This window comes from Nanorana parkeri, unplaced genomic scaffold (genome assembly GCF_000935625.1).
Source record: "Nanorana parkeri isolate BGI_ZX_2015 unplaced genomic scaffold, ASM93562v1 scaffold46, whole genome shotgun sequence".
NCBI lineage: Eukaryota > Metazoa > Chordata > Amphibia > Anura > Dicroglossidae > Nanorana > Nanorana parkeri.
Window position 1 is genome coordinate 2,944,661 of NW_017306314.1, and position 14,002 is coordinate 2,958,662.

The 14,002-nt window shown below is 44.3% G+C and overlaps 1 protein-coding gene across 1 annotated transcript in view; it reads right to left on the reverse strand.

Annotated features, from left to right (window-relative positions):
* LOC108801012 (two pore calcium channel protein 1-like) overlaps positions 1-6,451 on the reverse strand; it is a 39,825-nt gene extending 33,374 nt beyond the window's left edge. The window contains exon 1 of the mRNA XM_018572987.1: positions 6,356-6,451. Coding sequence (XP_018428489.1) covers positions 6,356-6,451 — 96 coding nt within the window. The remainder of the gene's footprint in view (positions 1-6,355) is intronic.
* Between the last annotated feature and the right edge of the window lie 7,551 nt (positions 6,452-14,002).

Genomic DNA, 14,002 nt, shown 5'->3' on the forward strand with positions numbered 1-14,002 from the left:
GTCAGCTGGTGTTGGAGCAGTAATACCATCCCCTAGACCTGAGTACCATCACATGAGAGGTAGTCACATACTCCTCCATACACAGAAGCACTAAATATTTTTCTCCGGCTGAGGCACAGAAATGGGCGCCAGGGGATCATTGGAGATGAGCGTATCAGTGGGCTGAAGGATACCTTTTTACAGACAGCGTCACGTTGCCTTGAATATGCAAAGTGACAATGCCTCTATAACAAAACAAAAAATAGAATGCTGGTGCAGTTGCTTATGCATTGTTATAATTTGGGTCAACCCCGGTCGCTGTCACTTTTGCTGCATAGCGTGGTTTGCGTGGAGGAAACAAATAAAAGGAATGTGTTATGAAAAAAGGAAGAAACCAAACACTATCTTTATGTTAGTTAACTGCACGCAGTGTTCAGTATTCTATATATTTTTTAACAATAGCCCTTTAAAAGAAAAGGGATATTGTTATCTGTGTCACTTATCACACAAGTTGATAAAATGGTCATCCTTTTACCTTACAGTTCTTTTAAGTTCGCTTTGAAAACGTTCTCTGTCTACATATGGGAAAGGGAAATACCAAAGCAGAACCTGAAATGTGCTAAACAATGACTAAATTATCTACATAATCTACTACAACAGACTTTTAGATAAGCATCAACTTGACAACATAGATGACAAAAAAAAATACCAAAATCCATCAAGCTCAGCCTTTTACAATGTCATTGGTTTCTTCCTAGAGGAACACAAAACCATGGATATGCTCTACAAAATTATCCTGAAAGTGACACTAAACTCAGGAGTTAAATCCTAAAAATGCATTCAAGTACCTGCATCACGGGAGTGATCTTGGAGATACTCCTGATCTTCCATACTCCTGATGTGATGACTGCACCCTGCTCCTATTGTCTGCCATCGTATCTCCCCTGTCAGCATCTCTTGTTTGGTGGCATCTGTGGGCCAGTGCCTAGGGTAGCAAAGTAAGGGGCAGGACCAAGCCTCAACATTTACAAATTGTACTTAATTTTGTTACACTCCAAAAAAACACCCCATTACCTTTCCATGCCCCCTACCAAAGACAATCTCTGATGTGTTCTCAAAGTTCCAGGTTAAGAGGAGGGATCCCGAGGCCACTGAAGGCAGGGCAGAAATAGGCTAGCCTCTCAAGCCACTGAGAGGAAGGAGGAGACGGAAAAAGTGGAGTGGCTTGTTGAGTGCTGTGTGCGTCAATGGACACACACAGAATGGCTCAATGCCTGGCCGGGAGCGTGCACACGTGGGTGTCTCCTTTGCAACCTGCTAGGCAAAGGAGACACCCATAAACAGGAGGGGGTTGCAGCACATAATTTCCTCCTTGGAAAAATGTTAAGAATTTTAAGAAATGAGCAGTGTGGGGGGAAAAAAAGAAGAAGTACAAATGGCTTTACTGTGGAGATTAAAAAAAAAAAACATGAGCGTTTAATATCACTTTCATTCAACAAGAAAAATGTAGTAGGTGAAGGCAGCCGCTACCATAACTCTTTACTAGATGTCTCTACCTTCATCTTCCTCATTCTTTACGGAATCTGTGCCTCCATTTGTTGTTCAGGGACTGTGGCATCTCCTGCCCCTCTTATTTTACTTTAGGACTAAGGGGTAATTTTGGAGAACCCAGGTGAAGGGTGTGAACATGTATTGGGCACATTAAAAGAACCATGCGATTTGCGCTGGTGCCAATGGAAACACCTTTATTCTAGGGGTGAAGTTTGCTTTTCAGGAACTTTAGAAATTCTAGGGGTGCATGAAGGGTTCTTTTATCTGCTTTATAGGACAGTATAGATAATGTTTTACTTCTGCAAAAATAACCTGAATTTTACATTCCAAGCAAAGAAAGTATCGGTGCTAAATGCCCTTTTCACGCACCGTCATCTGAGCAGTCATAAGGTCAGCACAATCTCTATAAACAGATCCTGAGCTGAAAATTACACCATTGGCATTCTAAAACCTGTAAATGTTTACCAACTTCATTATAATTTAACAGTAATTCCGTTCCTCATCGAAATCTTACAAGGTGATGGTTTACAATGTGACCACTGCCCCAATTCACACTGTCAGTGAGATTCAGCTTTAATATTCTAAAGAACTTTCAAATCACAGGAAATGTATAAATAAACCCCTAGATTCATCTTAAGTATCACCTGACGGGCCAAAAGCTGAAATAGCTGAATGGCAGAGAACCAGTTGCGGAACTACCGCCGGTGCAGGCGGTGCGGGCGCCCGGGGCCTCAGGCTCTGGGGGGGTCATCGGATTAAGAGACATCAGTGAAGGTAAGTGCTAACATTAACATTGGGTGGAGAGATAAACATTTTTTACTTTAATGTCACTTTAACCACTTCCAGGCCGCAGTACGTCTATAGACGGTGGCCCGCAGAAGTGGTTAAAACAAGAACACGGCTGCTCTTGGTACCGCTTTTAACAGCAGGCGATTGCTGTATGACTTACAACCAATCGCCTGCTGAGGACTACAAATCTCAGCAGTACTTTATACAGAAATGCTATTGTTATATAAAGTACTGCAGAGAACAATATGAGAGCATAAGTTCATTGAAATGTTTTATATACAGAATCTGTATATTAAATATATATATCACAAAAAGAGTAGTTGATGCTTAGGATAAACTTCCCACAGAGGTAGTGAGTAAGCCAGAAAGTGAATCCAAAACATGCTTGGGACAAACAGAGATCTGTATTTAAAAAAAAAAAAAGAAGGGAGGCAGGCTCAATGGAACACTTCTTTCCTGTCTGTGTTTCTATATATTTTTGTACTCTGCCACTTATTTTTCCAAAAGCTTGTACTTTTTATTTATGTGATGCAGAGGATGAATATAGAGAATTAAAGCTAAACGTGTAAGGGATGTCACCAGCACAAGTAAAGTGAAACAAGCGTCTATCTATCGGAGCATACTGCCATAACAAATCACAACGTATCAGGGCCACACAGGATCCCCTTCATCAGGCTTGAAATTACAACGATTGGGATACCCGGTAAGGGTAGCAGGACCCTGGTACATACGTTCTTAAAGTTAAACTTCACACACAAAACCTTTCATTTAAATATATTCCTAAATAGCCACAAATGATATCACTTCAATTTGTGTCTAACAAATGCCTTTGCAAACCCAGATATTATATTAAAGTAGCAGTGATATCACTGTGCTGTACACAGAGCAGAGCTGTGGGGGGGACTCAGCAGGCCCCACCCACTACAGGCTGCCTGCAGTAAACTACAGGAGGGGGGCGGATACAAGACCAGTCACCATGCAGAAGGAGAGAGCGCAGCAGTTACTTGTCTCTATTACAATAAGCTCCTGCCCAGAGGCAAAGTGGATTACTGCACAGTTCTGAAAGAAACACACAAAGCACACCTAGGTGTTTTGCTGTTTGATTGCCTAAGTGCTGCAACACTCAACAAGAGGAATGACAAGGTTTTCAATGGCCCCTGTTCTCATAGCTCATTTTCAGGAAGAATCAAGCGTATTTGTTTCATAGACTTTAATGGGAGAGCTTGGCACCTTTTCAGGCTTTTCTATCGACAGGGCTATGGGGTCACAAAAGCACGTGAAAACTTTTCCTTCCCGCTCCTTTCATTTTTTTTTTTGCATTAGAATGGAAAAAGATTGTCAATTTGACCCCATTAACACTGGATCCATTGCGTTGCGAGGTTTTTCAATGGATGCTAATAGAAGGGCACAGAAAATGGAATGTGAATGGGGCTAGTTCACACGGCTCCATTCCGTTACGTTGTGCTGAAAAAAGGGGAGAGGGGGACAGCTTTGAGCAGTTAATTATTTATTATTGGTATTTATATAGCGCCGACAATTTTACACAGAACACGTGCACATGAGTCCCTGGTCTGAAGCAGCTTACAATCTAAAGGTGCCCATACACCTGCCGTACGATAATCGGCAGGTGTATGGACAGCGTGCGACCGCATCTACTTTCGTCTTCCTAGCACGCTGGAAAACCCGCCGAAAATCGTACGATTTTAGGCGGGTTGGTAGCATGCTCGGAAGACGAAAGCCGCACGGGCCGGTGTGCGCAAGTACGATCTGCCTGTCCAAGATGGGCAGGTCCTACAAAATTTAAATGACCTTACAACCATCGCACAACGAAAGTCGTGCGATGGTTGTAAAGTGTATGGCCATCTTAAAAGGAGAACTAAGGGGTCAGGGCTTTTCAGCATAGTTCTCCTAAGGGTCATGGGAGAACACAAACTAGCATTCCCCCGTGACCCAAAGCTCCGTATACCGCGAGCTACAGCTCGCCGTATACTGAGACGCCGCAGCCGGGACGGATCCCGACAATACTGTCTGGATCCACCCAGCTGCGGGATTGACAGCTGGCTCTGCCTATCCAGAGGCAGAGCCAGCTGTGCCAGTCCCGCCCCCTCCCCCGTCCGTATCGCCAGTCAGCGCTGGAGGATCGGACAGGGGAGGGGGGAATCTCTGCAGGGAGCCGTGAGTGACAGTCACAGCTCTCTGCACGGATAGATTGAGAAGTGAGCCGGTATGTGTTCGCTCACTTCCCGATCTACTGAGCTGACCTGTGACAACTTCATTGTCACAGGTCAGCTCAGATTATGAGGATGAGTGAAAATCACTCGCCTCATAATTCTCCTTTAACTGCTTCCCGGCCGGCCGTTGTACATATACTTCCTGGATGTAACAGTGAAACGCCGTCGCTGAGCCCGGGACCAGCATAGTGCTTCTCTGACAGGGAATCAGAGGGAGGTCGGTACACAATCTCCCTCCGGTCCCCTCTCCGGTGTCAAAATGCAGAAGTGATGTATATTACATCACTTCCGCATTCTCGTGTCACTCTCCAGCTTCAGACGCTGGAGAGAAGCTGATAAAGCAGATCTGTGCTTCATCAGCTTCTTCAGGGGGGTCCTAGGTGACATTAGGTGTCTTGGGGACCCCCGATGTCTCCATAAAGGAGGACCTGTCACTTCTTTTGCTATCACATAAGGGGGTTTCTTAGCCCCCTATCTGATAGCAATATTGCGCCCATTATGCCGCACATGTTACATATCGCCGCGAACGTCGCAGTGAGAGCAATAATTGATCAACTGTCCCATCAACTGTTCGATTATTGTTCGAAAGACCATTCGTGGAAGATTTCCGAACAAGAATCAAAGAGTGTATAGGAACCTTTAGGTCCCTATCTCACATGCACACATACAGGGCCAATTTGCACAGGAGCCAATGAACCTACCAGGAGTGTGGGAGGAAACCGGAGTACCCGGGGGAAGCCCAAACAGTACAGGGAGAACATGCAAACTTCATGCAGATAGTGACCTGGCCAGAGATTCAAACCAGGGACCCCCAGGGCTACAAGGCAGAACGCTAACCACTACGCCACTGTGCTGCCATTTCCCTAAATTATTTGGGAAAATTAACTTACCCATTAAGCGGTCATAGTGCCGGTAAGGCTCCATTCACATATGGCATTTGTGTTTTCTGCGTGGCACGAAAATGCGCTATTTTTTTTACATACGAGCAGATTCTGCACATTTGCCACTATTACTATAGCCGCAGACGTGCAGGAATCTGCCCCTAAAATCGCAATTGGACTATTTTTCGTACCACACGGGCGTCGCAATAGTCTGAACAATGCACATTGGAATGCATTGTTTTTTATGTTTAGCGCATTTCCGCACATATCCACTCATGTGTGAATAGAGCCTAAGGGCCGGTGCACACCTGGGCGATCCATGACCGCGCAGCAATCGCGCACGATACCGCACGGTCACAGAGTTGCCCATCACCGACAATCACGCTGTGGGTGCCATTATTTTCTAATCGCACCCCAGTCGTGCAAGACGGATTGCACGGTTTACCGCTATGATTCCTCCTGTGCAACCGAACAGCTAAAAAAGACGCGCGGCATGTATTGACAAAAAAAAGAAGGTACATGTACCTTTTTTCTGCAATTGCCACACGGATGTACCCCATTGATATCAATGGGGCTGCGCTGCAATCGCTGTCTGCAATTGTGCACGATCGCGCAATCCCGTTCCAGATCACTCAGGTCTGCACCAGCCCTAAGATGTGTGTATTTATAAACACTGACAATGGAAAGTACTGAAATTATCAAAGCAGAAGAGAAATGTTTTTTTAAAGAAGTGTCAGATTCTGCCTCCTACACTATGGATCAAACTCTCTCCAGTCCCAGAGTTCATGTGTGCGGGGGCTGGAGGAGGGAGGGCGGTTGGAGGGGGATAATTGGAGTCATCTGTTGGGCACATGGTTTAGGACACACAGCACCCCATCTTCTACTGATAGCAAGGTTTATCCAGTGCTCTAATCACAGCCATACCTCATTAGGTCCTTCCGCTTGCACACTGCATTCCTCCGCTCCGCTATTCCCACTCTTCCCGAAGTCTCCGCTGGCTTTTCCTTCTCTGTCAGACATTATTGAACGGAAACGTGTGTGCCTTTGAATGAGGAGTGCAGCTCGCAGCCCATCAGTGAGCGGACCTGCCCTCTCCTATACACTCAGCGCTGCATCTAATCATCCGTCCTGAGTTCGGCGGAGGTCATGTGACCGAACGGAAACAGCTCAGCGGGAATAGAGGAGATAGCTCAGCCTTCACCTTCCGTACAAGATGGGCGGATGATGGACACTAAACACACACTGAATTGCTGGGCCATGTATTTGGCTTCATGGCCTCACCAAAATACTTTTTCATGCACTGTTGGATTGGAATTCCATTAGTAAGCAGAAGGTTTCATAAGCTGTGGGTTGGCTTGCACAGGGGTCCTGGAAATGTTTTTTTAGGTGCACCATTACTATTAAAAGCAGGACATTAAAGGCAACTTTTTTTTTCCCCTGACCCCAACGTTATTTAAAGCACTTACCTTAAATGATGTCTCTTAATCCGATCTTCTTCTTTCCTGATGTTGTCAGCCTTTCTCTCCAGCGCTGCGGTGGTGTCCGATCCAGCGCTTACTCCTCTGGGCTTGCTGGCACTTCCTGTCCGACGGTGTCTGCATGCGGGTGCACGCGTACAGACACTTACCTTGCGTCCCTCCTTGCGTCGCGGCTGAAAATGTGAACTGCGCATGCGCCCGCCCGAGAATTTTCACAATTTCGAATGGGAGCGCGCAGGGAAGACACAGGTAAGTTTAAACCACTGTTAAAGCGTTTTTGTTTTTTTAACTTTTTGCATATATCTACTGCTTGGTAGCAGTAGATATATGCAAAAAAGCTGAGGGTTTAGAAACCCTTTAATCTTAACCCTTGCAGTGAGGCTACCCCCGCATTGCAAGGGTTAACTGCTTGTTTTGGTCTACAGAGGAAAATAAAGTTATACTCAACTGATCCTCCAAGACGGAGTTCTGGTAGAATCCTGGACCCGTTAAAAATCTTGACCCGCGCAGAGCTTTCAGAAACATTAGGGGAGGGGGCGTCAGCCTTTAATCATAACCCTTGCAGTGAGGCTAGGCTAGTCATTATGGAGTCCTTGAAAATGAGGAATAATGGTCAGAAGACCTCTTCTGACTACTGGAGAAGCTGGACCTATCAGACTTTTGACTTTTATATGAGGATCCTTGGGGAGAATAAATATGTTTGTGAGCTGAAAAAGAAGGGCCTTGCTTACGCCTAGGTTCCTTACCTTTCTTAAGCTGTGGTAAAAATGTACTCTTATCTCCCCTGATATTTTTTTATCATATCATCCAGTGTTGCCCCAAGCAAACAATCACCCTTATAGGGTAAATCTGTAATGGCTTTCTTAAAAGTCTGGTCAGCGGACCAGCATTTAAGTCACAACATACAACGAAAAATGATAGCCGAAACAGAAATTCTGGAAATGAGACATCCAGTATCCAGCAAAGCGTTACACACATATTGAAAACCATGAATTAATTGATCCGCCAGTTTCACATAGACAGGAGAAACATGTTCACTCTCCAGTTCTTGATACAAAAGTTTTGCCCATTCTGTGAGTGTTTGGCCACAAGGGCTGTGGCCAAAACAGGACGTATGGCTGATCCAGCAACTGTGTACATTTATCTCACTACTGATTACACTTTCCTGTCTGTTAAAGGAGAACTATGAGGTGAGTGCTTTTCACTCACCTCATAGTTCTAGCTGACCTGTGACAATGAGACTGTCACAGGTCGGCTCAGTAGATCGGGAGGTGAGCGAACATATACCGGCGTTCACTCACCTCTCGATCCTGTCACGGCTCTCTGTCGTGACAGGGGAGGGACTGGCTGGATTCCCCCCTCCCCGCTCCGATCCACCAGCGCTGACTGGCGGATCAGACGGGGGCGGGTACAGCTGGCTCTGCCTCTAGATAGGCAGAGCCAGCTGTCACTCACGCAGCTGGGCGGATCCCGATATCGATGTCGGGATCTGCTCCGGCTGTGGCGTCTCAGTATACCGCAAGCTGTAGCTCGCGGTATACTGAGCTTAGGGTGATGGGAGGATGCTAGTTTGTGTCCTCCCGTTACCCTAAGGAGAACTATGGGGAAAAGCCCTGACCCCATAGTTCTCCTTTAAACATTCGAAAGGAGGAGATTCCTTAACCGGAGTCACAGAAGCATTATTCAGCCTTGACAATGATGCATCTACAATAGGAGGATTGTTTCACTTGTTGGATTTGGAGCTGGGACACACTGGGGTGCCTCAGCTGCCATTGTGATGTGCTGGGCTTCTGGGGTGTCCCTGTGCCTTTATGGAGGAATGGGCTGCCTCCTGGCGAACGTTTGCCGAAGTCATCCTTTGCTATATATGATCCACGATGGAGTCTCCCATAGATTAGAGTTAGGACCACTCTACACAACCTGTGTAATGTGACTTCCAAAACAAGAGCTTCTGAAGAAGCATCCATAGAATCTTCAGTCTGAAGAGTCTTGTGAACCAAACGAATAAGTGCAGAGACTAGTTCTTTCTCTTGTGAAAAGTAGACAAAGAGGTTTTGTCATCACTAGCAGATTGAGGTGAATCTGTCTCCCCTATTTTCACAGAAGATGCAGAAATTCTAGGGAAAACCTCTTCCTATGCAGAGGAATCAGTGTGGCTACACTTCCTCCTCCACTCTATGGAGGAAGCCTTGGTTTCCACCTAGACTGGACTTCAAGCATGTCTACATTTATTCATATCCATTATATGGGGGATAGGGAGATTTGCAGTTTACAACAGGCAGACCATTTTTTGATGCTCCCAATTCATCTCCCAGATAGTGATACGGACTCTTGGAAGCTCAGCAAGTATTTTCTGCACTTGTTAAAACTGTTCTTAGCCTGAAAAATCAAAACTAGTCACAGTTTTATGATATTGATCTGTATACAATATGTACAAATGATACTAGAATGATCAGCTGCAACATTTGAGCTTGCATGAGCTTTGATACCTTGCAATCATCCTTACCATTCTATCGCCGGCTAACATCCTACATTTGCCACTTACTAAAAATAAAAATATTATTGTTCGCCATTAGGACAGTTTACAGCTTTCACTCTTCTGTTTAAATGATGGTTTGTTGGAACAGTTCACAACAAAGTTCCATTTCCTCCAAAGTATCTAATAAAAGCACCATTACCAGTGTACTTTGTAGGGAAAGAAAGACAACTAAATGAAATCTGCCGTTCAGTAGTAGAAGTAGCACAGATGGTACGGATATTTTCTTCTTTATAGGCATCTTTAGAATACAGTGGAACAAAATGAAATGTACACTGGAATAGTTTTTGTTTCTGGTTCCTATGTTGTAAGCTTTCCAGCACTTTTAAATTAGTTTACATTTGCACTTAGAGGGCCACTGTACTTGGTGGTATATTGACTTGCATAAAGAGACTATTCATGTACATAGATGTTCGTTCACTCATTCTGCAAAAGTCTCACATTACATTCTGCTTGCATTATGGCCACTAAAAGGGCTGACCGGCCCAAATGCAGGGAGAACGTTAATGTGAGACTTTCGCAGGACAAATGGCTCTGCGAACTGTTTATAAGTACACCCCTTAGGCCTCATTCACTTTTATAAGAGCCGGCCCGTACAGATCTGTGCTGAGTGCATGGCCATATCGGGCCGCTCCCGGGAAGGACAGGTGCTGCGTCTGATTAGTACGCAGCAGCTTGTTCTTCTCAATGAGAGTATGCGGCCGTTAGCCTCTGTACGCTCATCCGAACTGCACATCCGTGCAGGTGCGGGTGTCCTTGCTCGGAAGCAGACAGGATCCATCCTGTCTGTGTACGAGTACGGACACCCGCACCCACGCGGATGTGCAGCTGAGGTGAGCGTACAGCGGCGTATACCCCTTAGGCCTCATTCACATTTATAAGAGCCGGCCCGTACAGATCTGTGCTGCGTGCATGGCCGTATCGGGCCGCTCCCGGGAAGGACAGGTGCTGCATGTGATTAGTACGCAGCAGCTTGTTCTTCTCTATGGGAGTTTGCGGCCGTTAGCCTCCATACACTCCTCTGAACTGCACATCCGTGCAGTTGTCCGTGCTCCGAAGCAGACAGGATCCATCCTGTCTGTGTACGAGTACGGACACCCGGACGGATGTGCAGCTCGGGTGAGCGTATGGCCGCGTACTCCCATAGAGAAGAACAAGCTGTTGCGTGCAATCACATGCACCACCTGTCCTTTCCAAGAGTGGCCCGATACGACCGTGCACGCCGCACGGATCTCATCAGTGTGAATGAGGCTTTAGTATTTCACATTGCATTAACTGTGAAGTCTACAACCTTCCAAGTAGGGAGAGATTAGTTGCAATGTTTCTCAATGAAATCGTCACATAGTAAGTTACCTGTAAGTAGCAAAATCTAAAGTCATACCTGTAAATATCATAATGAAAGTTTTTGAACTGTATAGATATAGATAAGGGGAAGGAAACCTTTTGAGCCTAGTGTGCTGAAAACGTTTTGTTTAAAGGAGCAGGACGGAAAAGCTTCTTGAACAAAGAAAATTCCAACAGTAAATGTGGTTTTCCTTTAAGAAACTGCAATCATTTCCAAAATTATTTGGAGTGGCATTACTGAATATTTCGACATGCTTTTTCGTATGAATGCCTAAAAGAAAATCTACCAATGTATGGTTAGCTTAAAATAAAATGTTTTCTTTACATTCTCAATCGCGAAAAGGAATGTTTAGTAAGTAAATAGTGGTGCTATAACACACATTCCTGTTTCTTTCGATCAATTCTGCGCTCTCAGAATGATGGTGAAAGGAATAAATGACGATTCAAGAAATTTGTTTAAATAAAGCTTTTGGTGCATCCTAATGGAATAAAACTGAAATCAAGCAAAAAATCATTAAAAAAAGAACAAAACTAGATACCGAAGACAATTTTATTTTGAGATAAATATATATATAATACCATTATAAATGCACATAGTTAAAAAATTCCGTCCTCATCTCCTGTAGTATATCCAATTACACATAATACATAATGCCTACAAATGAACTATTAATATATTAGAAATACGTGATGCATAAAAAGTCTAGATGTCTATAAAATGTATACATGCAATCGAATTGCTAACCATAACTAAGTAAACCATATGGTTCTTAGCAAAACAATTGATGTGGAAAATAATTAGGCACGATATTATACCAACATTGTCGCAGTTAAAACAATTTGAAACCAGCATAAATAAAATTCACCATGATGACGACATTCTGGTTAACCCCTTCATGACTGAGGCCCTTTTTTCCATTTTTGCACCCTTGTTATATTCCACATTTTAGGCCTGAAAATGACGTAAAACCCCCCAACATTATATATTTTCTGAATGCCAAGACCCTATAGCATAAAATGGTGGTAGTTGAAAATTTTTATGTTGCGCAATATTAGCGCAACTCCTTATTAAACCCCAAAATGTAGTGACAAATTTAATTAAATGCCCCAAAACACAACAAATTACCCATTTTTTTAATGAAATATAAAAGATGAGGTTACAACGAGTAAAACGATACCCAACATGCCCAGTTTACAGATTGCGTGCGACCGTGAAACGGCGAAAAACTGCAGTACCCCAAAAATTTCTAGAAAAGTTTAATGCCACAAGCATTTAAATATAGGAAAGTCCAATGTTGTAGCAGATATCAGAGGAGTAATGTAAAAAGCTTTACAAGAGGTGATATGAGCCACCAATTGCAGTTTATACCAATATGTTCTCAGCCAGAGAAGATTATCAGTGAAGGTTGGAATCAGGGCTGTCACTACAATGAGGCTGTTGCCTCAGGCGGCATCTCTTTTGGTCATGTGGCCTTTCCAGCCAGAGTTTCTTAGGTTGCTAAGAGTCAGGTAGGGAGATATGTAAAGGCCATACACATCTACCCTCCCAGCCCTTAGCAACCTGGAATGCTCTGGCTGGCGTCCCACCCAGCACCTGGCAACAAGTGACATCAGCGAGCTGGACAGGGCGCTGGCCAAAGCTGGGCGGTGGACCACCAGAATTCCATCAGCACCCCCATCCTTCAAGAATGTGACCACCAGCTAAGTGCCCATTGTTATGGAAATTCGCTTGGTTAAACACACAAATCCATGCCGCACTAAAGTGCGCCAAAGTATGCCAAACACAAAGATAAAATTTCCACAACACCATCCCCCAGGAATGTGGCCACCAGCAACCTCAGGAGGCGATTATGTTAAGGACACCCCTGGTTGAAAATCCCAATTTCACTTAATGTATGACAGATAGAAAGCTTAGAGGGTTAATACTGAGATACTGTATGTACAAGTCAACATGCACCAACCACTGAGTATGATATTATTATTAAGTCTGTCCAAATCCAGTAAAGAATGTTGGTGTCACAAAGCACTGACACTTAGTTTAATATAGTCTGCAATCACTGAGAAGTAATTTACTTCATTAACTCAAAGGAGTAAAGATTATAAAATGCAAACCATACGCTGATTTATATCACCAATGCAGACTATATAGTGGTCAAAGGCCCAAAGTAATGCCCCCAAAGCTGAAAACAACCAGGAGTGAGACCTGTGGATAGAACAAATTAAGATTGATATACTTCTAATGGGTATAAAGTCTGATGTAGACTCCATTATAGAGACTCCTTCAGGAGTAAAGGCTAGCAGTGAGACCGGCCAATACCGCTATCATCTGAGAATATGTGTCGGGATCAAGCAATAACCATGTGTCCAGCAGAGAAAAGCACGTCATAAACATTATACTTCATCCCATCCAGGTATACATAAACTCACTGGAGCTGACTTGTAGCCCTATATGCAATCACTAGATATAACTCAAATACCACATACATTGAAGAGTGTAAATCCAAATGGATAAACCAGGAGATGTGGAATGGATTCTATACCGCTGAGACCCCGGCACGTTTCATTGACATGATAGGCATGAAGTGCTTCTGCTTGAGAAAGTCCCCTATCATAGTGATAAAACGCTTGGAACTCACATGGCAAACCTGAGACTTCACCTTTGCCCAGGAGCGCCCTTTGATAAGAGAGAGACCTACATACTGATGGGGATAGGTCTTACCAAAGGACAAAGGGTTACTGCTCACTAAAACCGCTCCAACAAACATCTTATAACTGTGAGCTGTCCCTTCTACCCACCACCTACATGCAAGGTCACATTTATTATTTCTTTGTCCTAGGCCAACTTTCTTGTCTAGCCCCCACCCCAATGTCTGGCGAGCCACACAAAGCATTCTGGGATTGCAGGCGGAAAAGATAATGACAGTCGGCCCACTCTGTGCCAGTGCAAAGAAAGCTGTTTTCCTGTTCTCAATTTCAAAGAACTCTGTGAACTCACCGCTCCGACTCTATCTCCGGCTGCAGTTAATACATACGCTGGGTGCAGGCTGCAGTATGCTCCTCACTTCTCAAATCAATCTCCAAAAGATCAGCCACATGAAGACCAGCGTAAGTGAAATCCAAATTTTATTGAAGTAAATCCTAAAGCAAAATCCAAAAATGAAATCCAAAATTCGATATACAACACGTACACCACCATGAGTCTCTCCCACATCA